Here is a 27580-nt window from a genome sequence, read left to right as displayed (position 1 = left end):
TCCGATACAGAGCTATTTCCCTCCCCCGCCCTGTGTCCTTCTCTGTGCTCCTTGTGACACTGTAGTCCTATCATTGACCCCAGAGTAGTAGTCATCTTGGTGGTTCCATTAGCTGAGTGAGGAAGCAGAATCACAGGGCACCGGAGAAGAGCAGACAATGGAAACACATTTGAGGGAGGTCCCTGTGAGGCTTTCACTTCTCCATTTCCAACCCCTAAGGTAGAGCAGAACAATGTGCAGACGGTATTGACTGTGTAGTTAATTAATTTCAACTTTCCTTTAATGGGTATCATGGCTAAATCATGCTCCCTTTGGATCACAGCAAATATCTTATAAATCATTAAATGATCTACGCAGTTAACTTTCCCTCTCATCTTAAAAGTAACTCTCTGAACTTATTTTGGTAAGAAATTAAATATACAATAAATTTTAGCCATTAAACATGGTATTTTGGAATACGTGCACCAATCATTGTCAGATGTGTGGATAAAATTCAGCCCATGGTGCTAGTATCTTTCATTTCCCGATTTGATATGTTCTCTTGCCTTTCTCCAACGTGGCTTAGTGGGAAATGGTCTGTAGAACACAATATTTGGTAGGACACAATATTTATACATGTCAAATGGAAGCTTGGGTCCTTTGCATTAGATACCAATGTTCATGAAGTTGTGTCCTTCTTGTCATTAAATCTCAGATTAAGTCCTACCTCCTCAGAGAGCTTTGACCATCCCTTCTAAAGTAGCCACCCAGTCATGGTCACTTTCTATTACATTACCTATTCTAATTATTGACATTGTAATTTTAGTGTTTGGGAGTTTTAGAAATTTCCCCCCCAAATTTTAGAAATTCCCGTGAATATTTCTCTTCACGAGACTATATACTCCATAAGAACAGGGATCTCTTCAGCCCTGATCGTTTCAGTCTCCCAGTACCTTCCACAGGTGCTCAACAAATATTTGTTCAAAGAACAAATGCATGTTTCCACTCATAAGTTGAATCATAATCTATTTTAAGATTTATTCTGCTTCATTTCTTCAAACCTAATGTTCTATTTTAGTATCAATTGCCTCATTACGTTGGAAAATAAGGCTTTACTTGTGGTTTTATTCTATTTCCGTCTCTGTGTTGCTTGTTTCTTTTATTGGTGGGTCATTTTCTTTACATTTCTTAATAGGAGGCTGAATACCCTGGAGTCTTTACTGCTCATATTCTATTCTTTGTCTTAAGTTTATCCTGTATTTTGCTGGACGGTTGGCGGTTCATTAATTTCTTATGAGAGCATCTTGAGCTCTCAACTCCCACTAGAGTTTGACATTTCTCTCTTCTTTCCCCTTTTGTGACTACATTTCCTCCACATTTTTTCTCTCTTTATATATACTGGTGGCACATTGCAGGGGAAGAACCCATCTTATCTTAGGGGGAGGAAGGGATAATGGTATACCTCAAAGGACCTGGAGACAATCTGGCTGTAAGTGATGGCAGAAGAGTGGAGCAGAGTCAGAGAAGACCCTTGAGAGAGCAAGGAGAGATGAAAATAAAGATGAAGGAGCAAGTTCACATGTGAAGGGGGGCTGCACTGGAGTGCTCTCTCTTCTCTGCTGCTTTCAGAATGGGAAGGTTGTCAAAACTGACTGACTGCGGGGAGAATGGGAGAGAGGAAAGCTGTGGTCAAAACGGCAGGATCATCAATTCTCTTAGAAGTCTGGCTTCACTTTCTGCCAATAGAGTGAATGAAACCCGTGGTCGCATTTTATCTGGTGTCAGGAAACAGGCAATAATGGTCAATATGATACATGGATTCAGTTGTGGGGAAAGACTTCCTACCTACTAACTGTGAAGAAGTGAGAGAAACTATTTTTCACTATAAACATAGAAATTAGACTTTGTCAAGTAATGGCCCAAGCTAAAACTTTAAGTGTTAAAATATGAGATTACACAATGCCTGAAATTATTCCCATCTGTCATCTTCTCCACAGTTTTTCAGAACCACACTCTGCATGGTATAATCCAATAGCCTTTATTAAATGTGGGTTTTTATCTTATATTACCATAATTTACTTTAACTTTCTTGGCCATGAAATAAGACAATCATCTTAGTACTGTTTGTCTTCATTTTTTTGGCAATAGCATGATCTTATAAAGTATAAAAGATTTCCAAGTAGATTGTACCAATCAGACTTATGAGACAGCAAAAATTCAGAAACATGGTGCATGCAAAAGTCATGAAGGTCCACTGAAGATGTTGTTAAGGACAAAGGATATTTATAATTTGCTTAATTGGGAGAGAAGGACAATCTTCATTATTAAATTCAAGCTTTCTGCAGAAAATGAGATTTAAAGTGATTTGAGGCTTATTTTTCCCAGAAACAAACCATACTCCTTGCCCCTGCGGTAACCTTGTGTGACCTTTTTCTTCAAAGAGTAAACACATGACTACTCAATACAATAGTAAAACTAAATGTGATATCCAATACTTTCTGGACTTATGGTGGCAGTCAGGGAGGTAATTAGAAATAAAAATAAATTAAGGGGCTTCCCGGGTGGCGCAGTGGTTAAGAATCTGCCTGCCAATGCAGGGGACACAAGTTGAAGCCCTGGTTTGGGAAGATCCCACATGCCACGGAGCAAGTAAGCCCATGCACCACAACTACTGAGCCTGCGGGCTCTAGAGGCTGCGTGCCACAACTATTGAGCCCGTGAGCCACAACTACTGAAGCCCATGAGCCTAGAGCCCGTGCTCCACAACAAGAGAAGCCACTGCAATGAGAAGCCTGTGCACCATAACGAAGAGTAGTGCCCGCTCGCTGCATCTAGAGAAAGCCCACATGCAGCAGTGAAGACCCAACGCAGCCAAAAATAAATAAATAAATTAAAAAAGTAAAAGTACAGAGAATTGGAAAACAATTTGGCTTCAGAATCTAATCACAACAAAAAATTGACCAGAGACTCTCATATAGAGCCCAAATAATGACTCAATTACAATTCCTGTTTTTCCTTGATAGAAGACAAAGAGTAAAGAAGAATTGGCCAAGCTGTAATAAGAAATTAGGATGGAGAAAAAATTAGCTAACCTAAAAGTTATCAAAATACGAATTTTTACCATAGCATTAAAAGAAACATACCAGAAAGAGATTCTAAGCAGAAAGAGATTTCGAGTGTTATAGACTAGAATGGGAATCACCATTCCCCTAAGACTCTGAGGACTAAACGCATCCCTCAGTATCTGTATGTGTGTAGGGGAGAATGGGGGGTTGGTTCTAGGACTTGCCGTGGACACCAAAATCCATGGCTCAAGTCCCATAGTTGGCCCTCTGTATCCGTGATTCCATATCTGTGGATTCAAACAGCCATAGATTAATCGTAAGCATAGTACGTGATCTGCGATTGGTTGAATCTGTGAGGGTCAACTCTATTTGATTTCTTGAAGGGACTGAGTGAGCTCATCTAGACAGGACCCCTTCCAGCCCAAGGCCACACTAGAGATACCACTGTTTGGATAAAGAGTATATTATCTGGCATCTTAATTCTTGGTAGACAGACTTCTGTCTAGTAGTGATAAAGAATAAAGCATACAACAAAGTTGAAAGTATGTACTTAGGTGAGTAAGAATAGCCAGGTAAGGGCTTGAAATTTTCCATTTTTATACATATGATGGGGTGATTTCCTTTTGTTTCAAAGGTAGCAAAACAGTTATCCATCTTCACTGTGTTTCAGAGTCACCTGGAGTGCCCCCAGATTCTGATTCAGTGGGTCCTGGACAGGATTCTTGAGTCTCCATGTTTATCCAGCACCCTGGATAATTTTGAAGCGCATTTTCTAAGGATTTGCACTTTAAGTAGTAATGATTTTAGAAGAATCAAATAGAAATCCATCTGGAGACTTAATTACAATGGGGAGAAATCAAAGATTCCATCAGGTATATTCTTTTTAGAGTCATACTTAGAGTGTTAGGTGCTAGAGCAGGGAGCAGAGGTTTATTATTTTTAAAGGAAGAGGCACGGAAGGACAGGGATCAGAGACGGATAGTGAAGATAGGAGGCAGTGCAGACCACATGAGCTGGTCAGTTAAGAGATGATATGTTTTTTATTTGTGTGGTCAAGACCAAATACGATAAGGAAGAACCTGGATGAGGGAATCCCTGTTACTTTTTAGCAGAGAGCTAGCAGAGAAGGGTCTTCCTTTCAAAAGTCATTTGTGAAAAGACAGAAAGTAGGAGTGGATGGCAGGGAGACCAGGTGAAAAACCAAGGAGTTAGAGTGAGACAGGGAGTGGGGGTCACATGGTGTTACGGACAATCATCAGGGGAGATTTCAGGGGCAACACGGGCATGAAATACTGCAAGCACAGCCAATGCAGACCTGGGGGAAAAAATGACCCATACCCAGTCTAGTCAACCATGATTAGAAAGAATGCAAATACTACTCTGTGTGTGTGTTCATATGTGAATGCGTGTGTGTGTGTGGGGGGGTTGATGGTGGCAGTGTATGAGAACAGAGAGGACAAACAAAGACATTGGGCCAGTGACAACTGTTTGGGTCATCAGTGTGTCTGAGTATTCAATTTTCTGATCAGGACTCCTGAGTGTCAAGGGGATAATCTCTCCAAACATGAAGTAAAGGTGGAAACCCATGAAAATTCAGCCTTTAGAAGGAAAAAAAAAGATAATATTCATGTATCGAGAAAATAATCTCTCTTTGGAGCAGCGTAGCATAATTTTAGTTCTGACTTGTGCATACATGTGTATGCAAGATTTGATTTTTACAGGTACTTTATCATGTCATCTAGTTCCTCTCAAATTGCATGCTCATTTGATTTCATATCTCTTCTTTAGCTGCTTCTTCACCTGAAAGGTCTTTCTTTTTCCTTCACTGTCTGAACCCTATCCTCACAACCTAGCTCAAGTCCCACGCTTTCTAAAAGATTTTCCCTGATTATTACAGTTTACTGACCTTTTCTATCTCTGAATTTAAATCATAGACAAAGGTTACCTTCTGTGCATCCCTCTATTTCTTGATCTCAAGCACAAAATGTTTGCATTCAGGAGGCTCCCAAAAATTATTGTTCAATGAATTAGCAAAGAAAATATAGATTGAATCCTCCAGTGACAGAAACTTTTGGCTTCCTCCCCAGCATCCATTCCATTCCATTCCACCCTGTCCCTTTATGCAGTAGCCACTGGTTGGGTGGGGTTGACTCATCTCCTAGCTCCAGGAATGGGCCTTGATTGCCTAAACCAATCAGTTTAATTCCATCCCCTTGGCTACCGTGATTGGTTCAAGTGTAGACATGTGGTCTGACCTGGTCCAGTTGGAACGAAGCTCAGGACATTTGCTAGTCTATAAGGGGAGAAATTCTCTCTGTATGCATATGTGATGACTGAAACTGTTGGAATCAGTTTGCAAATGTGTGGGAAGGGCAGCTTGAGGGTAAAGTCAACTCCCCCCACCAGAAGGCAGAACATCACTCAGAATGGGAGTCAGAAGTCTGATCAAGCCATGCTGAAGCCACTGCTGCCTCTAGAGGTTTAATTCATTTAAGCCAATGTAGTCTCTTTATAGCTTAAACCAGGGAATGAGATTTTGTTTGTTGAGTTCCTCCTATTTTTAAATCTTTGGGACACAACTTATAATTTGTCGTCCTGCAACCAAATACATTTAGGGAAGTAGCAGCAATCTTGGATAGCATTTTCTGCCCTAGTAAGATCATTATATAATTTGGCTGCCCATGCTGATTCTAGCCAAAATCATGTTCACAAGTGGTAAAATAATAAATTTGAGAATTGTTTCTACCACAATTTCTATTCAAGATGGTCAATGTTCTTATGTACTTTGATAGTACTGATATAGACTTCTTTTATTCATTTATATCAAACATTTCCTGAACATTTATATCCATTCCAATTGTGTGTAGATAGACAAATGGTACATATAGGCCTTTGCAAAAGATGAGGTTTTGTTTAACATTTCTCAGTGTTTATGACAATATATTAAATGAAGATACCTTTTCGATGAAATTGAAGAGACCCCAGCAGACATATGGATTTTAGCATCTCTGTTGTGTACATTTCTAAGCAGCATTGCAGCTGAATGTAGAGCCGACAGATTTCTGGATGGATCTCACCACCTTCTGGGCTGCAACAGAATGAAAGAGAAAAGCTGTGAACATTCTCAAGATTTCACTCATCAGCCATTTGTCTCAGCTCTGAGAGGGGAAAATGCCCACTAAAGATTTCTAAAGCCTTGGGTCTAAAATATAGGACTTCTTGCTTTCAAACCAATAACCAAGGTCACAGTTCTTACATAAGTGTCTTTCTGAATAACAGCTCTTAATATTTTTCCCCTTCAGCAGCAGATTTCTGCTAGGAGCTTAAAATCATAAATGTTTTAAGTAATTGAAAATATCAGACATTTTCAATTTAACTGTTGGAACAAACTCCCAAAATATATTTAAACCATAAGACTATCCTAGCTTGCAAGAAGAGATTAAAAACTCTTATTTTTAGAGAAACTAATGAAGAGCTATTCAGTTACCAGTTAGAAGATAGCTCTTTAGTATTAAGGCCCTAGCATAATATGGTTAGAGAGCCAAGATACAAATTATTTTTATCAGTCTTTTGTCTCAGTCTAAAGGACATCCTTTATTGTTTGCTATGGTTAATTTTTCAAAGGCTAAGTGTTTTTAGTGAAAAAATGAAAAATTTATGAAAAAAGAAAAGTAATAAAATTCTAATAATTTGGCTTAACAATCTAAGCCTAAATAAATACTGAATTTATGCTCTAAAATTTATTATAAAGTACTTGAGCCTTTCTCTATTAACTGTGGTAAAGCAAACAAATGTGAATATGATAAAACATGGAGTGATCACTTTTTAAGAGGAGAGGAATTAGTTGTTGATAGAACACTACTTTATATGCAGGTAAAATAGCATGTATTGAATAAAGCGAACTAAACAAAAGGGATACAATTTAGAGATAGATTAGAAATGAAAGAAGTCTAAAAGGGAACTCTGTCAAATGTCCTAATGTGTTATCTTTATTTTTATCTCCATTCATTTAAAATGCAATGAAATCTGACTAAACAATGCAGCATCTGGATTTGATTCTTTTGTAAAGTGGTCAGTGGCATAATGTCAGGCGCTATTATCAGAAAAAAGATGGTGGCTTCATTTTTATTTAAGTTCTGGAATCACACTATAAAGAATTTGTATTTACATAGCACTTTACAATGATAAGTTTACATTTTGAATACTTATTTAGTAGATGAGCCAGCATTATTCAACAATATGGCTTATATAACACAGGAAAATGCAGAATTCTTTGCCTGAGTATGAATGATGCCTGCAAAGTTATCCTATGTCTTTCCTGTGTCAGAACAAAGGACCTCAAAAGAGCTTATATGCAAAATTTGGCTTTATCTGAAAAATAAGAGCCTATATTACTTTCTCATCTGTGTCTCATGGGTCCAGCCCTAGGCCAACACTGGAATCAAGTATATCTTTGGCGGAAGTCCCAGATTTTCTTGAAGAGCTTCTTCCCCCAGGTGCTTTCCACCCTCAAGCTATCCTCCTGCTCGCTGGAGTTCTCCCCCATCCCTCTGCCACACACACACAACGCCTCATTATTTCATATCATCTTCAGCCTTTCAAAATGTCTCTGCGTCTGTCCCTTCCCCTCTCCTCATGGCCCTGCCAGACTCTGAAGGAATAATGGGCATCAGTGGTTCACATAATAAAAAGTGATCCTGGTATATTACTTGCTAACATTGATTTTGATAGAAAAAACTGAAGGTAATGTCCCAAAGACAGGCTAGAGGGAAAATATTTTAAAGCAGGCAGGTCTTTTCCGTGCTGCGTCATCATTTCCATCATAGCTGCTTATTTTCACCTAGGCATAACATTGGCCCTAGTGGCTCATATGCAGGTTAAAAAAAAAACTATAAAGAGTCTGTGGTATGTATTGTACATTTGATGAATGGGGCAATTAGCCAGTACAGTATCGTTCCAAACCATGGAGTATTCTTATTTTCAGAAGTACAAAATATGTGTTTTGTGGCCTAATTCCAAAAATATGCAAACTTCATATATATATATGACATTTTATGTAATTTAAACAAATGATTACTGTATTAACAAATCTTTAGAGCCAATATATTATTTTACAGCTGGACTGTGAGAGACAAAGCAATGTATTAAGTGCTTTTGAAAAAAAGGCATGTCAGAACAGAGATTAAAATGCCTAACTCCTATCATTTCCTTGGGTGCCAGCTTCTTAATGCCTCTGTAACCAACGGAGATTCTCTAAACTGTGGAACCATTTTGCCCTTCTTACATGTTATGGGAGGAAACTGAATGGATGCTTCCAAATCAGCCTAACAAAAATTAATTGATGCTAAAGTTGCATTATAAATTTTCTGGTTAAAAAATTCTTACATATGCTCATATATTATCCTTTAACATCTTGGAAAATTGAAGTATAGAGAAAGAAAGAAACTAGTCAAACAGCAACGGGCAAGTTATCTTTTGTGTTAGCGTTTCCCAATGCCTTGACTAGGCTACATTAGCCTCAGGTCTTGTACAATTTATTTCTCCCACTTTAAGAGCTCTAAGCTGTATTACTGCTACTGATTTCTAAAAGTTCATTAAAAGAAAAATTGCTGAATGGGTTATAATACGTCTAATATGATCAGTGGGCTGAAATACATTTTTGAGAAGAATTAAGAGCATTTAGGTTATTTTTGTAACAAGTGAGCAAGAGTCAGAGCCTGGAGAATGGAGGAAAAGTCAAGAAAACAACAACGTGGAAACTTGAAACTTCCTAGGGATAAGTTATAAGGCCTAGGGGAGATTTCACATTGAAACAAAATTAGGCCTACATACTTACTCCAGGAACGGAAGCAACTTAACTTAGAGGTAACTTTACCATGTGTGACTGATGCTTAGTCTAAAATGATTTACTCTTATTAATCCAGTTGAGGTCTATGAGAGTCACCCTGAGGTGATGCTCATTTAATTCAGTGAAAGAAATTTCATAAGTTAGTGACTTAGGTGTGATTATTTATTTATTTTTCTATTAAGCAGAAGTCAGGAACTAACCTGATCATTTTGATTAATTTGAAAGCCTAAATATTAATAGAAAAACACCTTAAAAATTAACTTCGACAATATTTCAGTGATTTAGAGCTCAAGTTGAATCCAAAAACATTTAAAATAACTGCCAAGTTATGAATCTTTCAATCAACTCTTTAAGGATGAGAAACAGGATTTAATGTCTTAATATTAGGACTTAAGAGACCTTCACTGGTGTAGTAATAGGGGGACAAGAACACAGACATTGCCTAAGTCACCCCTTGATAATGGAAATGCTCTCTAATGTGAATATTCTTTTTTTTTTTAATTCTTTTTTTTTTTTTTTTTTTCGGTATGCGGGTTTCTCACTGTTGTGGCATCTCCCGTTGTGGAGCACAGGCTCCGGACGCGCAGGCTCAGCGTCCATGGCTCACGGGCCCAGCCGCTCTGCGGCGCGTGGGATCTTCCCGGACCGGGGCACGAAACCATGTCCCCTGCATCGGCAGGCGGACTCTCAACCACTGCGCCACCAGGGAAGCCCATAATGTGAATATTCTTATTTTATAATTCAAAAGTAATATGATGAACACCCACCAGAATGACTAAAATTAAAAAGACTGACACTGCCAAATGATGATGATATGGAACAACGTCTTGTACATTGTCGGTAGGAGTTAAAATGGTACAACGCCTTTGAAAAAAGTTCTGGAAGTTTCTTATAAAACTAAACATAAACCTCCCTATGACCTGGCAATTCCACTTCCAGGTATTTACCCAAGAGAAATGAAAATCTGTTCATAAAAAGATCTTTTTAATAGTGTTCATAGTAGTTTTATTTAGAATAACTAAAAACTAGAAATAGCCTGGGTGTCTGTCAAGAGGAAAGTGGATAAAGAAACTAGAATATCGTACATCAACTATACTTCAATTAAAAAGAAAAGCAACTAGAATATTCCTACAATAGGATAATACTCAATAATTAAAAGGAGTAAACTCCTTATGCACAGAACAATACTGATGAATCTCAAACACATAATCTTGAGTGAGAAGATCCTTATACAAAAGAGTAAATACTGTATGACTCCATTTATATGAAGTTCTAGAACAGATAAAACTAATCCATAGTGATAAATATTAGAACAGTGGTGGAAAGAGTATCGACTGGGAAGGGATATGAGAGGGAACTTTCTAGTGTTAGGGTAGTATTCCATATCTAGATAAAAGTTTGAGTTACCTGGGTGTACACATTTGGCAAAAGTTATTGAATGGTACACTTGAGATTTGTGCATTGGATTATATGCAAATTTCATTTTTTATAAAAGAACCATAGGCAGTGATATTTCATAAAGGAAAGTACAGATGAGTTCAAAGTTTGTCCCGAAGCTTTTGCAACATGTACCTGGAAAGTATTACTTAAGTGTAAAGAAAGAAAGAGAAAATTGTAGTCAGAGAGATTTTCAGTATATTACAAAACACTTATTCCTTAATTTTGTATTAAGATTTTTAAAGCATGTTTCACACGGAAGTTGTTGTTAAGATGACTTTAAATTAAGTTATAAGCACTTTTCTTTTACATATTGTATTTCCTCTCCTTTATCCTTTTCAACCCTTTCAATTGAGGCATAATAAATAAATGAAATTTAAAAAAAAGAACCATAGGCAAATATTGAACTCCACTCAAAGATAAGCATGCTGAACTCTTTAGGTGTAAAGTGTCCTGATGTCTGCAACTTCAGAAAAAAAATACAGATTGAGGAGGGATAGAGGGATGAACATACAGATAGATGTGTGGTAAAGCAAGTATAACTTGGCATAAATTGAACAAAACAACTGGGAAGCTTTATGACTAGTAAGGTCAAGTTCGGGGGTTAGCCTACTGGGGATTTTGGTTATGAAATGCCTTGGCCCTGCATCTGTCTGCTCTTTTGCCAAGCTTGCCAGACTTGGTGTTTTGTGCAGCTGCTAATAGCTTCTTGAAAACCAGCAAAATGTTTGTTATTTTGAAAGTCTGTCCCTAATGCAGTGGTTTATATATTTAGATGAAGGCAGAAAGACATAATAAAAGGAAAATGGGTTCCGGAGTCAGAAAACTTAGCTCTAAATATAGACTTTGCTGTGTAGAATTGTGATTGTAGGAAAACCACGTTAAGTTCTCCAAGACTCAGTTTCCTCAGCTGTGAAATAGGCATAACAACTATTCACGACCAAAGTATCTCAAGGTTGGTGCAAGGATCAAATGAGATCATGTATGGGAAAACAAGTAAAAACTGTGAAGGATTGTTAGAATTTGGCTGTAATCCATCTAAATACATCAAAGTTGTGTATAATCTTATACACAAGCCTTATGGTTGTGTATAATCTTTAGTATTAAAACTTCTCTGCCATTCTAAAACATTGTTTACAGCTACCATACATGGAGCTGAAGGAGACTTTGGTTAAATAAACATACCCTTAGGCTGAGAAAGAAAGGTGTGACCCCATTGACAACCACTCAGCATTTCACAGACTTTGGTGATGACAGATAAAACACTTGGGGGTTGTCAGCTAGCAGAGATGGAAACCAGAACTCCTGTTGCAGAAAATATATCCAAGTCGTTCTTCTCAGAACCACCTCTGTTGGCTGTTAAGCCAAATGGCAAGGAAAGACTCAGGGAACCAAATGGGATGAGGGAAAGGGATGATATTCTTTGCTTTATTTTTCAGAGCAAATAGCTGGGGAGGAAAGGGATTAACTGACCTACCCTAGGATAGTGATCTCCGGGATATCTCTTCAAATACCCCCAGTGGTTTCCTCTCAGATAGATTCCACTTATACAAGGATATATCCTAATTCTGCGCCAAATTCAGTGAAGGCTTCAGAGCCCAGCCTTCATACGGTTTCATGAAGGAGATTTCTCAAGGAGGCTCCATGAGTTTACATAATCAGTGAATAGTCAGAGGGCAGAGAGGGCACAAGTGTGTGTGTCTGTGTGTGCATGTGCGTGTGTGAGACCCAGTTATTAGTTTAGGTTTCAAATTCTTAAAATGTAATTACAGGGTCTCTGCAAGTTCATAAACACAGAACAGATGGCAGGTACCTACTAAATGACTATACTCTTTCATAACAAAATAAGCCCTGCAATAGATAGAGGAGATCAGTTAAGCAGAAGAACAGAAACAAGATATTTTTCAAGGTATCTTTATATAATAATAGTTGACTCTTTTGTCTCCAATTTTCTCATAATCTTCCTTTTAGTGAATTTTTATGAAACTTGTGTTTTAAGTGGCAACCTCCTGTATTTTCTTCACAGAGAGTCATAGCAAGTTTGGCTCCCCCAGGAGCCTTTGAAGAAGTAATTGCAGTAATCCCCTCACTTCACCGCATGTCAGTTTCATGGGAACATATGGCTTGGTGACTTTCCTGGCCACTGAACACGAGTCTGGATCAAATTCTGCCTTGGTGCTATTCGGGTTCAGTCAGAAATGAAACTTGACTTTTAACAGCAGAGTAAAACCTGTAGTGCAACGGAATTATCTTTTGGTAGCTACTTTGCATACCTTTTGCAAAGCAACAGGCCTCAGAGGGGCCACACCTTTTATGATTTAGGACTGTATTCTGGTCTTCATCTCCCTGTTGTTTTGGTCTGCCCTCTGGCAGGATCTTTGACATTTCCCCATGACCCACTTGAGAAGTTGATAAATAATGGGTAGCATCACCAAGCACCTTGTTCATTTTTTTTCCTATTTAAAGAGTAAAACCGGGCTTCCCTGGTGGCGCAGTGGTTGAGGGTCTGCCTGCCGATGCAGGGGGCGCGGGTTCGTGCCCAGATCCGGGAGGATCCCGCGTGCCGCGGGGCGCCTGGGCCCGTGAGCCATGGCCGCTGAGCCTGCGCGTCCGGAGCCTGTGCTCCGCAACGGGAGAGGCCGCGGCAGTGAGAGGCCCGCGTACCGCAAAAAAAAAAAAAAAAAAGTAAAACCTATATTTAAACATATTTAAGCACTTTCAAAAAAATCAATTAGCCATCAGTTTCCTGACATTGTGATACTTACAATGAAATAAGACTAAAAATATTACTATTGAATTGTAAATCATCTTTTATTCATCTTAAATGTTACTGTTTAAGGCATTACTGAGGAGAGCTGGGAGCAGGTGGTGACCTTTGTGATGCTGAAGAGCCTTTTTGGGCATATCCCAGGGCATCTGAGGTTGAAGGAGTTAATGGGCTGAACATCATAACTTTTTTTCTTGCTACCTGAAACTCATGCTTATTGATCAGGAGAAAACTAACATTTACAAGGCACTATTCCTTCCATTTCCAGAATAAAATATCTTATTCTGTCTTGGCTTCTTCTCCCAACCTTCCATCCTTTTTGGCTTGAGGGTCTTTTGGCCTTTCCATCTTTCCCTCTGATTTTCTCAATGTTTTTCTCTTTATGGTCTCTGGTTGGGACTTATGTGGGGTCTGCAAACAGCTCTTTAAGCCTTGGCTCTCCAGGTCTTGTGATTCTTACAGCTAGCAGATGGAAGCCTGTGGCTGGTGGAGTCTTTGCTGAGATGACAAGTCAGCACCATGGGTTACATGGCGACAGCCAGCCCTATCCCACTGACTGTAGCTAGGATCAGTTTATTTTTAAGTATACAAGTATACACATATTTACATTTATATTTAAATTAAAGAAGTATATATATATGTTTCCACATTTTAATGAGAAAATATTATTTTGCATCAAAAATCAAGATTTTCAACCTCTGATGCTTATTGTTTTCACCTGGTAGCAATGATCTTCAAAGATCAGTTATCATTCAGTGATCATGTGTTACACTGGAAAGAAGTCAGCACATTAATTTTCATTATATTCAAAATCTGGGTCATTAATTGCAGCAACTGGTTAATTCTTGCTTTTATCCACTGGAATTTTAGGGTTCAACATATTAAACTGTTGGTTTATCTAAATGACATTTAGCTCCTCATTCTTTTTTTTTTTTTTTGCGGTACGCGGGCCTCTCCCTGTTGTGGCCTCTCCCGTTGCAGAACACCGGCTCCGGACGCGCAGGCTCAGCGGCCATGGCTCACGGGCTCAGCCGCTCTGCGGCATGTGGGATCTTCCCGGACTGGGGCACGAACCCGTGTCCCCTGCATCGGGAGGCGAACTCTCAAACACTGCGCCACCAGGGAAGCCCTAGCTCCTCATTCTTCACTTGATCTTAGCGAAAAGGCTGAGAAGCGATTAGCTCCTCATTCTTAATTATGTCATTAAGCTAGGTGATGCTATATTTTTCTTTAGCTAAAGCTACAGGCTTCATCAATATTGCCAGAACAATGACATGACTTTAAAACAACCTGAGGTAACTGGGCTGACCAAATTTAACTTATTCAATTAATCCAAAAGAGAGTTTTTGATGAAAAGAAAAAAATTTCCTCATCTCATTTAACTGGACGGCACAAAATGTTGATCAGTACTTTAATATCTAATGATGACAATTCAGTATAGTTACATATACTAATATGTATAGTTATAGAGTAACTAATTGTCAAATCCATTGTGGTTGTGGCTTCTTCTTATATGTGAGAGACTGTTTATCTAGAGTGATGGCCTGAGAGGTGACAAAATGTCATGAGAGTCCAAAATATAGATCACACAGGCCTGAAATTCTTTCTTTCTTTTTTTTTTAGCCTCACAAAACGATTAAACCAGGAAGGCTCTTTGGGGAGCATTTAGGAAAAGGGTAGAAAGATGGCATCTGTTTATCATATAAATAACAATGGCAAATACATATAGCTCCTCCTATGTGCCAGAGCTTCAGTGCTGCCAGTTTAGCTCTCTGGCTCATTTTTCAGTTTACATGAAGGATCTTGAGAAGAGTTAGAACTTTTTTAGCATTTTGCAGTCTACTTTTCCAACTTCAGACTCCTACCCAATGCTAGAAGTTCTTCAAACATTATACCTAATGGGATTCTCTCGTGTTATTCTGTCTTTCTATTGGCATGCAATGATAATTTGTATTTTTTGCATAACTCTCAAAAGATGACACTTCATGACAATATGTTAATGTGCGTTTCTAAGACAGATGTAACAGCTATTTTCTACCAAAAGGCAAAAGCTTTATGCAAACAGAAGAGACCAGTATCTATACACATGGAAAATATCATATACTACCATGAGTTTTTTTCACTGGACTATAAATTCCTTGAGGCCAGAAAGTTTATCTTATTTATCTCCATAACCTCCAGCACTTAACGATTGTCTGGTACATAGTACGTTCTCAATTAAACAGTTCACCAAGGCAGCCTTAAAAAGTAGCGCCTACATGATATGAAGAAGCTGAGGCTGGAATTACAGTGCTTGGTTCTGCCATCACCAGCTCCATTTCACAATTAGAGATTGGTTTCTTAAGAATTTCCTTTCTTGCAGCCTTCTTTTTTTTTCTTTAAGCTGTTTTATAAAAATAATACATATTAACAGACATTTTATGTAGATAAGTAAAAATAAGGAAAGGATGACTTATACTAATACCAGAGGTATCCATTATTAATGTTTTGGTATGTTTCCTTCCAGATTAATATCCCTAAGAGCAGGAAGTTTTATCCACTACTTCTGTTCCCCAAGCACTTAGCAGAGTGCCTGGCTCACTGAAGGCTCTCAATCCATGATTGTTTAAATGAATCAAACTGAATGCTCAAGGCTGACCATGTATGAATCCAAGTGTTACATGTAGTGTTCTCAAAGGGGCAAGGCTAGTACCTTCAGAGTGGTCAAGTCAGTGAAGGAAGCAACGGTAATCTGACTACCTGAGGGGGAGAGCCCATTTTACAGCAGTAGCTCACGTTTTCTCAAAGAAAGAAAAAATATTAGCATAAAGGCCACCTTCCAACCTCCATATAAAGCATAAGTGGTCCTACAACAAACAGTTCTGGGTTTAGATCTTGATTTCATTACTTATAACTATGTGATCTCAGGCAACTTTCTGAACCTCTCAGTGCCTCAAAAACTGAATTAGGTTAGTAATACCTGATTCATAGCATTATTGAAAAGATTTAAGTGAAATAATAGATGGGAATTATATGGTCATAACAAGTACAAATGAATGGGGGAAGTATTCCAGGGAGGCAATTCTGCATGTAATGCCTAGACATCTTTACAACTTTGTTACAGGCTTTTTTCCTATTTAATTATTAATTCAAATAATATTTATTGATTTCCTTCTATTAACAAAGGGAGAATCTGGAAAAAAAGAAGGAAAGCGTCACTTTTTCTGGAGTCCTTTTTTAAGAGTTCATGGAAACTCCCATTATTATCCTATAGTGTTTTTATTTGGTGATAACATATTGTAAAGTCTCCCCTAAGACAGTGGTTTTTCTGAACAGTGACAGGAAACTTGCAGTCTTTTGTTTCTTCCTTGATGTGGTATCATTTTACTGCCATCGGGTTTTCACCTTAATGGCTCCATCATGGAGATCTGCATATAATTTTTTTTTCTTTCTTAATGGTAAAGTATAATGTGCCATTAGGTGAAACAGAATGAAAGGACTCTGCACCTCTGCCAATAGTCAGCTCAAGAACAGAAATAGCTCTTCCAAGCAGACAGACATATGGGCAGGAGAGAGTGATTTACACATCTTTAGGTCAGTCTCTCCAATAGAGGCATTACTTCTGATTTTTAAAATAGTATGAGTTATGTAAGATCATTAGCCTTTAGCTAGGAAAAAATAAAAGGGTCGTGGGCTTCACTGTCACAGGACTTGAGGGTAGGAACCCGCTTTATTATTTCTTGGCATTTGATTCAGCATTAGCAAAGTGCAATAAAAAGAACATTTCAGGGGAGTTTACTAGGTGCCAGATACCATGCCAAGCACTTACATCTCATTTAATTCTCCCAATGAATCTGTGAAGTAGTTACTGTCCTTATCCTTAGCTTACCGAGTGAAGGAAATGAAGTTTAAGAGAGGTTAAGGAACTTGCTCAAGGTCAAACTAATTGTAAACACAGTGATAAGACTCAAACCTAAATTTATGCTTTTAAGTACTCTGTAATATTACCAGAACTGAGTGCTCAGGAACCGAACTGTATTTATATCTTTGTCACTCATCTCATGCATAGTTATTGAGAGCATACTTTATGCAAAATATTGTGCTAGGAATGAAATAACTTTTTTTCTACTTTTTATTTGTTGAGGCCCTTAATTATTGTAGCTTAAGTTGGCCCTACTCCTAGTTCTTCAATTTTTCCATTTATAATAAGTGCACAGTGATATTTTCTGCCTGGCTCAGGGAAATGCATAACACTAAGGGAGCATAAGTGTATAACACAGGATGCATGCCAGGCTAGTGCAAGCTGGTGTTTGTGGGGGGAGCGGGGAAGACTGCCAGTGAGGACAGTGTGTCCCCTAAGCCCCCAGGGGTCCCTCCATCTAAGCAGAGCAAAGAGAGTGGGGAAAGGGTGTGTTAAATATTGGGTATGGAGTTCTCTTTCTGGCTTTTTGTGCTCTTTTCTGATGCACAAACATGAATGGATTGAGTGGGGAGTGGGTAGGTGCCCTTGATGCTGTTCATGGGTCGTAACTATTCTCTCTTTTGCCTACCGAGAGGGAGAAGTCTCCAGCATGTAATGCAGAGGGCTCTTTATTATAAATGTGAGAGTTCTCTGCACAAGAGGAGGAATAAACACTATAGATTATTTGCGAAGCATTTTAGAAGTGAGCAGTGAGATAAATATATTAATGCAAATATATGACATTGTTGGTGGCTAATGGCTCAGCCGACTTAGACCGTAAGAGTTTTAAAATGTTGTACTTAGACAAGTAGTCTTCATACTTTGTATATCATGCATCCCTACCCATAAAATATTAAGTATGCACTCCTACTATACATGTATTTGTTGATAAACCATACATATATAATGATATTAACATATTGGGCATATTAAAATGTAAAAAAATAGGAATTAGAAAAAGAGACCATAAAATATAAAGTTATAATATTTTCTTTCAGATCATCTTGCACACCGTTTGAAGCCCACAGGCTAAGATCAGAGGTTCTCAAACTTTAATGTGCCTTAGAATCACTTGAAAGGCTTGTTAAACCATAGTGTGCTGGGCTCCATCCCTAGAGTCTGGGCTGTGGCCTGATCATTTGATTTCTAATAAGTTCCCAGCTGATCTAGGAAACACACTTTGAGATGCAACAGTTTAGCCTAATACAGCCTTACCCCTTAGGGAAGGTATGCAGCATCCAATGGAAAGAAGCAATAATGATGGCCAGTAGAAAGGCTGATATTTAAAGCAGACGACCCTGTGGAGAACCCCCAAATCATAACACACAGCCACGGAGATGATTTCATTAAGCAAAAGAGTCGCTTAATGGAATCCAAGTATGTTCCAGGCACAAAGAGAGAAAAATGTTTTCAGATAACATTCCAGATACACATTCAGGAAATCTTAGTAAGTAGGTCCAAACCCACACCTTAGCTCAAACTTAAGCAGATGGAAGACCATGGGGGGTTCCAGGACGGCAGTGATACAGCATCCCACATGGCAGACACCCCTGAGAAGCCAAGCATGGCTTGGCAGACTCTTCTGAGAGCCCTCCTGGAGGGTGAGCATTCAAGTTGAAAATCCTATTTGGTTTGCTCTCCAGGTTTTACTGGGCAAGGCTTTATTCTAATTTTAAAAACGTCTTGTTTTAAAAGTTTTGCTTCATTTTGGCCTTCTTTCATTTCTTGTCTTTGAACTCACATCGCAACACTCTTAATACAAACTGACATCTTATTGCAAACCAAAGGAAGTGCGGTAACACCGACTTTACAAATTAGTATATGAGTTAATGAAGAGCCCCCAAATGCTGAGATGACTGGAAAGTGACACTGTTCGGGCAAGGGCAAGGATGATAACCTCTACCTCCTGCTCTGAACAAATCCCTTACAGGGGTGCTCATTTGGAAGCCAGTGGGAAAGGCAGGGAATTCATAAACTTATGTTCCAGCTCACACTACTAATATTCCAGAGACTCATAACAGAAACCAAACATGCCTACAGCTGATGAAAACTGCTTGAAGGTTGTTAGGCTGTGGCATGGACAGGGGCCTGCAGTCTCAGGGCAAAGTAAAGACAGCTCCTCTCTGGCTTTGTGAAAGGTAAAAATCCTGCTTGTGTTCTCTGGACCTGCTGCAAGGGTGGGAAACATCCTTCAGCGGAGTGTAACAGGGAAACTGGAAAAGTTGATCCAGGCAGGAAATGGAAGAATAATAGAAGGCTGGCTGACACGAAGACAGAGGGAAAGGACCAATGGGGACAATTCTGTGTGGGAACTTAACTACATTTCATGGTGGAAGGTTATGCATGCTGGCTGCTAAACCTGCAGTGAAACATGGAATTTAGCCCATTCTTTCCCAGGGGTTTGGGTGGACAGGAAATATTTATTTATTTATTTTTTTAGGAATTAATTTCTATTTAATTTTTACACTACCATTTCTCTCTGTCTTGTTTTTATTTTTTATAAACAGTGCAGCTACTCTTTGTGAAGAATGTCATTCCTTTTCCAAGTTGATTACTTTGACTAGTGTGTGCTTAAGTTACATTTCCCAACATGAATATGTGAAGTCTCTGAGTGATATACACACATTCATTTCCCTCGCCTGTGAATTATGAAAGGCAATTTCTGTTGCAATTTAAACATGTCGTGTAATTAAAGATACAAATCTTGAAATGTTTATCTTTTTTTCACCATTCTATCCTTGTTTTTACATACACACACACACACACACACACACACACACAGAGGCACACACGGATTTGTTTATGTCAAGCATGCAGTGTTCTACCAGAAAGGAACAATGTCAAAAATAATAGCAAGGATAAAGAAAAATAATCACCCAGTCTACATGGAGCCAAGAGAAAGACTTAGAAAACAGAGTCAGAAGTTGTAAGGCAATTTTCCCAAGCATCAAGCAGTATTATATTTGTTTGCTCTCTGAAAATGAGAAAATAGTATTATGACAAAGTTAAAATCATTTTTAGATGAAAAACAAATTATGCCCAAATCCCACATCTTAATGTATCTAAGTTAACTTTCATGACAAATTTTCTAAACTTTGACTATCTGGGTATTTGCTTTTACTCAGTTAAAATAATTGTAGGCCAATTTTGTATTTCTTTTTTTTTAAACTTATCACCCTATCATAAACATTTTCCCATTTTGAATAATTTCAACATGGTAATGAGGGTTAAGAAAACCAAATGTCTGTCCTCCAGAGCAGCATTGTTCAGCAGACCTTCCTGAAATGATGGAAACAGTCTTCTGCGCTGAGCAGTGTGGTAGCCACTCACTTCATGTGGCTGCTGAGTCTCTGAAATAGGCTAATGTGACTGAGGAACTGAATTTTTAACTTTTAAAAAAATTTATTGATGTATAATTGATTGACAATGTTGTGTTAATTTCTGCTGTACAGCAAAATGATTCAGTTATACATATATGTACATTCTTTTTCATATTCTTTTCCATTATGCTTTATCACAGGATATTGAAAACACTTCCCTGTGCTATACAGTAGGACCTTGTTTATCCATCCTATATATAATAGTTTACAGCTGCTATTCCCAAACTCCCAGTCCTTCCTGAATTTTTAATTTTATGTAAATCTAAATTTCAATGTCTCCAGCATTATATAAGTATACCAATTTCACTGCAGAACTACCAAACCTGGATGTAATTATTTTTTGACATGTTGCTAATTTACACTGTGTAAGATTCTATATATTATTTTACCATGTGCTTTATCACCTATTAGCAGAGTTGAATCTTTTCCTTCATGTTTGCTTATTCCAATTGTGTGTTTATGCCCTTTGTCTATTTTAGGCTGAAGTCTTTGCTATAAATCCCATGCACTGTATTTCTTTATTTCTGGCAATAGTTCCTACTAATTTCATATACTCCTTTTTTTTTCTAATTTGTATCCCCTAGAATTTCAGTACAATTTTTTCCATTGTATTTTTTTAATAAGCATTAAAATATTTCTGCATTTTTACTTACAATTTCTTGTTCGAGGGTTTAAAACAATTTTAATAAGATTAACAGGTTCACCTGTATAAAAACTAAACTAGTATTAAAACAAGAGAAAGATGCAACCAGTGATTGCACTGAGTAAAATGGACAAAGATGTTTGAATAATATATGAAACTCACTCAGTTCATAAGAAAACAATCCACTGAGAGGTGTAGCAAGGTTTTCTGCTCATTTTTTGTGTGTGTGTGCCTATTATCTGCTACACATTTTATTCCATTGGCATCTGGCCTCAATTTTTGTTGTGGAGAAACCTGCTTTCAGTTTAATTGTAGTTCCTCTGTAGGTAATGTCTTTTCTCGCTGGTTGCTCTTAAGGTCTTCCTTTTTCCTTGGGTCCTGTTGTATCATTCCATTCTATTTTCTCTTTCTGATACTCTTATTAGAAATATGTTGGGCTGTCTCATTTTAGTCTTCATGTCTGCTTAACCCCTCTTTTATATTTTCTGTACTTTTCTCTGTTGCATTCTCAGCATTTTCCTTAGATCCATCTTCCGGTTAACTCTTTTTAGCTGTTTATCATCTATCCATTAGGTTTTCATTTTAAGGATCATATTTTTCATGTCTGGAGTGGGTTCTTCTCCAAATATAGTTGGTCTTTCTACATACCCTCTTTTGTCCCATGTTTTTAATTCTTCTTTTGTGCCTTTATTATGATTTAAGACATGCATACTCTAAGTCATTATCAGGTAATGCTATTAACTAAAGATCTTGGAGAGTTAAAATCCTACTGTTTATTTTGCATGTTATTCTTACCTTTGCTGCGTTCTTTGTGTTTTACAATTTAAGCTTGCTCTCATTTTCAGCAGGACTTTATCTGTATATTCCTGAGAAGTATTGCTTTTACACTACAATAGCAGAGTAAATCCTGGTTATAATTTCTTAGAAGGCCAAGTCAAGTAAACATCGTGGTTACTTGTGCTGGTGGTACATTATGCAGGGACTACCTTTTCCACAGAAGGAAGGAAGGAAGGAAGGGAGGAAGGGGAGGGAGGAAAGAAGAAAGGAAGGTCTACAAATTCAAGTAATACTAGGTCATCTGTAAGATTAACTGTGAAACTACAAAAAGAGAAACTACAAAAAAACTATAAAAAGGCTAAAGAACAAAAACACCAGAGATTCATTAATGTAAGAACTAGCATTAAAGTGTTATGTTTGCAGGTTTCAATTTGACATTGATTCTTCCATGGAAGTCATCATTAGGAGAGGAAAAAAAGTGAATCCTGATCATTTATTTTTCTTTGAACAATACGAGACTTGAAACAAAAATACCCTGATTTAAGATTATCTGAGCATTTACCACTATACCATGACCATGTTACTTCAAAACAGAATCAAAAGCTTCCAAATAGATAAAACCATCAACAGACACCTTAGAAAGAAAAAAGCAACATTTAAAAGTCCATAAAAATCTTCAATTTAAATTCAGACCCAGGTGTAAAAATTTGATGTAGACCACAAAGAAGAAATTCTGATTCCTGATTATGTTGAATCAGATCACATAATTGCTTCATGTGTAGAAGAAATTAAATATGAAGATGTGTTAGGCATATTAGGCCAGTTATATTTTAAAACGATTGTTTTACAAAAGCAAAGAAAAATTTTGTTTTGTTGAGAAATTAGTGCAAAGGCAAAAAAAAAAAAAAAAAAAATAGGGTCGGGGAGTAGAAAAGAAAAGAAAAAGAAAAAGGAAAAACCCCTGGAATGCAGTAATATACATTCTACTTGAAAGGCCAAATAATCAAAAATATGTCAGAAGTAGCTAATATAGGCTGAAAACTGAATGAATTTTGGAAGGCTATTTAGAAAATATTGCTTAGGAAAAATAATCAGAATTGATAGAAGAAAAAGGAGTTAAAAATAAAAAAGATAATTTTCCTAATATGTATATTTTAAAATATCATTTGGGGAACTGTTATTCAGGGGATATACTTTTTACATTAGACCACATTATCAACATTTTGTGATCATCAAAACATAGTTTATTGAGTGTGGAGGTAATTTGCTTTAAGATATACCTTAAAAATAAGGAAAATGAATTCTGTAGATAAGAGATGAAGAGATGCATTGAATTTTCAAAAATATTTGACAAAGTTGCATATCCAGATTCTGATTAAGGAGAAAAGGTCAAGTTTGTAAGATATCAGACATGGAGATGGTACATTAACCTGATACTGTTTGGGTACACTGGTAAACTTAATATGAGGGTGTCAGGTTAACAAATACATTTTAAAAAGAAACTGTTTGTGAACAAGATGATACTTAATTGGAAGACGTGAAAAATTGTCCTAAAATTTAAAAAGTGAAGGATTTTAGATTAACCGCAAAGAATAGTATGCTAGTATGTAATGGACTAATTAATTCAATATTGATTGCTTAATATATAACGAAAGAAAAGAAAGATGCAATGTTTCACAAAAAATTGCAGCAAAGCACACTGTATGATGCTGATTTAAAAAAGATCAGAAGCTGCATGGAAAAAAATTCCTTTGGTCTTATTAGCCAAGTGCTGATCTGAAATACTTTTTCTGAATACTTGATGTCTGAAAATGAATTGAAGCACACTCTATTGTTCTGATATAGGCTGACTCTCATAAACATCCTTAAGACAAAGTATGTTTCTGTAGAGAGTAATCTTTGTCTATTTTAGTATTGTGTTGGCAAAAGGGGTCACATTCTAGAACGATGGTAACAAATAAATGGAAATCCCGATACAGAGACAAGGTGGTAATAACTGGGTTTCAACAAAATATCATTTCAGTGAGCATTTGGTTTGAGAAATTGCTGATATGATTTTATTCTGGTTTAATTGATTTAGAAAATACTATTTTGATAGGTTTAGGCTGCTTCATGTTTAATATATTTAAAAGTGTGTTTGTTTTACAAAATAAGGAATGTTCTATTTATGTTCTGAATGTTTATGTACCCTCAAAATTCATATGTTGAAGCCCTAACCCACAAGGTTTTGGTATTTGGAGATGAGGCCTTTGGAAGATAATTAGGGTTAGATGAGGTCATGAGGGTGGGACCTGGTCTGATGAGATTAGTGCCCTTATCAGTAGAGCCACTAGAGAGAGTTTGCTCTGTCTCTCTGCCATGTAAGGACACAGGGAGAAGGGAGCCATATGCAAGCCAGGAAGAGGGTTCTCACCAGAACCCAACCATGCCAGCACCCTGATCTTGGACTTCCAGCCTCCAGAACTGTGGGAATTAAATTTCTATTGTTTCAGCAGTCTGCCTATGGTAGTTTTTGGGTGGCAGCCTGAGCAGGCTAAGACATTCTACTAAAAAGGGAGGGCTATATTCTTCAAAAATGGAAATGTCATAAAAGACCCAGAATAGTTTATGGAAATATCCCAGATTAATGGAAGCTAAAGAGACATGGCAACTAAATGCATTACCTGACCTAGAGTGGAACTTGCACTGGAAAAGGAGAAAATGCTGTAAAAGACAGTATTAAGTCAACTGACAAAAATGGACTATGGATGATAGATTAGATGATTCTTGTTTCACTGTACATTTATGAAGTTGGTAACTATACTGTGGTTATGCGGAGTAGCCCTATTCTTAGGAAATATACACTGAAATATTTAGGCATAAAGGGCCATGATGTGTGCAAATTACCCTCAAATGGTTCAGAAAATAATCATATATATAATGACATGTACATATATAATGATAAAGCAAATAGGGTAAAATATTTACGAGTGAATAAAATATTTACAATGAGTATGCAGGTATTCTTTGCACTATATTTTTGCAACTCTTTTTATAAGTCTGAAATTATTTCTAAACAACAAAAATTATCTCATTTTGAAATTCATGCAGAAAGGAATATTTAGGTTCTTTTCAAGGTGATGTTCAGTAAACGGTATAGTCATACTGGTTTCATGAGTCAGTCCCTGAAAATAACAAACCAGTCACAATTGGCTTTGTTAGTAAGATGCATTTCTTAGATAACTGCTTAAAAAAATAACTCCTGAGGATCCGCGGAAAAGTCAGGAGCCCTAATGCCCCGCTCCCCACCCCTCTCCTCTGACACAAGGAAAGAAGGCAGTTCATCCCTATGACCCTCTCTTTGTTTAATTATAAAAGTATGAGATCAGACTTATTTCAAATGCCTTCATAGGGTTTTGTGGAGATAATGTGTGAGAAAGTACTTCACCCTTACCGATACAGATTTAGATCAGACAGAAATACAGCAGGAGCTACAATCAAGTAGGGTTTGGACACTTTTCTGTGTAGCAAAAGGAAGTAGAAAACACTTTTCTCAAAAGACTGGCAAAGCTACCCAATAGGTCACTCTTTTAAGGGTAACACTTTTTCCTTAATAAGAAATTAACACATACTCATCCTAGAATCTTTGAAAATTAACCTTAAGGAAGACAAAAAGTCACCCATGATTCCACACAGTAATTTACTGTATTTTGCATATGTTTTCCTTAGTGAATATATAAATATAAAATTCATAAGTTTAGAATGAATGGGATCATATCATAACTAGTATTTTGTAAGCTGCTTTAAGAATAATGTAACATTGTGAACACTTTTCCGTGTTAATATACCCACAGACTTCCTTTTTAAGGAAAACATCCACAAATCTTTGAAAAAATGCATGACTGTTTTCTTGGGATAAGTCACTACAATTGGAATTTCTGAATGAAAGGTGGGAATTTTTTTTACAGCTTTATTGAGGGATAATTGACCAAAATTATATATATGTAAGGTGTACAATGTGATGTTTTGATATATGTATACATTTATGAAATGTTACCACAATCAACCTAATTAATATATCCATCATCTCACATAGTTACCATTTGTGTGTCTGTGTGGTGGGAATATTTAAGATCTACTCTCTTAGCACATTTCAAGGTCACAAATACAGTATTGTTAACTGTAGTCATCATGCTGTACAATGGATTTTCAGAATTTATTCATCTTGCATATATTAAACTCTGTAGCCATTGGCCAACATCTTCCCATTTCCCTTACTCCATGGCCCCTGGCAACTACCATCCTACTCTCTCCTTTTATAAGTTCAATTTGTTTAGATTCCACATATAAGTGAGATCATGCAGTATTTGTCTTTCTGTGTCTGGCTGATTCTACTTAACGTAATGTCCTCTAGGTTCATCAGTGTTGTGGTAAATGGCAGAATTTCCTTCTTTTTTAATGCTGAATGATATTCCATTATATATATGGAATATATATATATATAGCTGTCCAGTATATATGGCATATATGTGATAAATACAATTTTTTTAAAGATTATTTATTTTATTTATTTTTGGCTGCGTCATCTTAGTTGCAGCATGGGGATCTTCATTGAGGCGTGCAGAATTTTTCATTGTGGCCTGCAGGTTCTTTGTTGTGGCACTTGGGCTTCTCTCTAGTTGTGGTGTGCAGGTTTTCTCTTCTCTAGCTGTGGCGTGCAGGTTCCAGAGTGTGTGGGCTCTGTAGTTTGCGGCACGCAGGCTCTTTAGTTGAGGTGCATGAGCTTAGTAGTTGTGGGGTGTGGGCTTAGTTGCCCCGCAGCATGTGGGATCTTAGTTCCCTGACCAGGGATCAAACCTGAGTCCCCTGCGTTGTAAGGTGGATTCTTTACCACTGGACCACCAGGGAAGTCTCTAAATAAATGTCATATGTCACATTTTCTTTATTTGTTCATTCATCCATGGACAATTAGGTTATTTCCATGTCATGGCTATTATAAATAATGCTGCAGTGAACATGGATGGCAGATATTTCTTTGATATACTGGATCTCATTTCTCTTAGATATATATATACCCAGAAGTGGGATTGCTGGATGATATGGTAGTTCTTTGTTTAATTTTTCGAGGAACCTCCATACTGTTTTCCATAATTGCTGTACCAATTTACTTTCTCACTAATAGTGTTCAAGGGTTCCTTCTTTCCCCATCTTCATCAATAGTTGGTATATTTTGTCATTTAATAATAGTCATAGTAACAGATGTAAGGTGATATCTCATTGTGGTTTTGATTTGCATTTCCCTATGACAAGTAGTGCTGAGACATTTCTCAAAAGGAGACATACAAATGGCCAAGAGGCACTATATAAAAGGTAGGAATATTTTCAAGGCTTTTATATTGCTAAATAGACATCCATCAAGATTAAACTAATTTATGTTCTCTACCAGCCATTTATGATAATATTTAGATTTCATAATTTTTTTCAACATTTGGTGATCTAATTTGCATTTCTTTGATTACCAAGAAACTTAGAAATGTTTCCACAAATATTCTGATCATTTTATTTCTTCTTTCATGATTTGGGATTTCATGTCCTTTGCCTATTTTATTCACAAAGTGTTTACCTTTTTTACTGATTTCTAAAAGCCATAAAGGTAAGTTATAAACTTATTTCAAAAACATTTGTTGAAACTATTTTTCTTAGTATGTTTATCCTTTAATTGCTAAATAAGTAAATAGCTACAGAAATTGATTCATAAAGAAATT

General features: G+C 37.2%; 1 protein-coding gene across 2 annotated transcripts in view; it reads right to left on the bottom strand.

Moving 5' to 3' along the window:
* The window catches only part of RGS7BP (regulator of G protein signaling 7 binding protein), a 118645-nt gene that overhangs the window by 36326 nt on the left and 54739 nt on the right, over nt 1-27580 (bottom strand). For both annotated transcript variants that reach the window (XM_030844113.2, XM_030844103.2), the window contains exon 3: nt 6002-6132. In XM_030844113.2, the coding sequence (XP_030699973.2) occupies nt 6002-6132 (131 nt within the window). The remainder of the gene's footprint in view (nt 1-6001; nt 6133-27580) is intronic.

This window comes from Globicephala melas, chromosome 3 (genome assembly GCF_963455315.2).
Source record: "Globicephala melas chromosome 3, mGloMel1.2, whole genome shotgun sequence".
Lineage (NCBI taxonomy): Eukaryota > Metazoa > Chordata > Mammalia > Artiodactyla > Delphinidae > Globicephala > Globicephala melas.
This window is presented reverse-complemented; position numbering and strand designations above follow the sequence as displayed.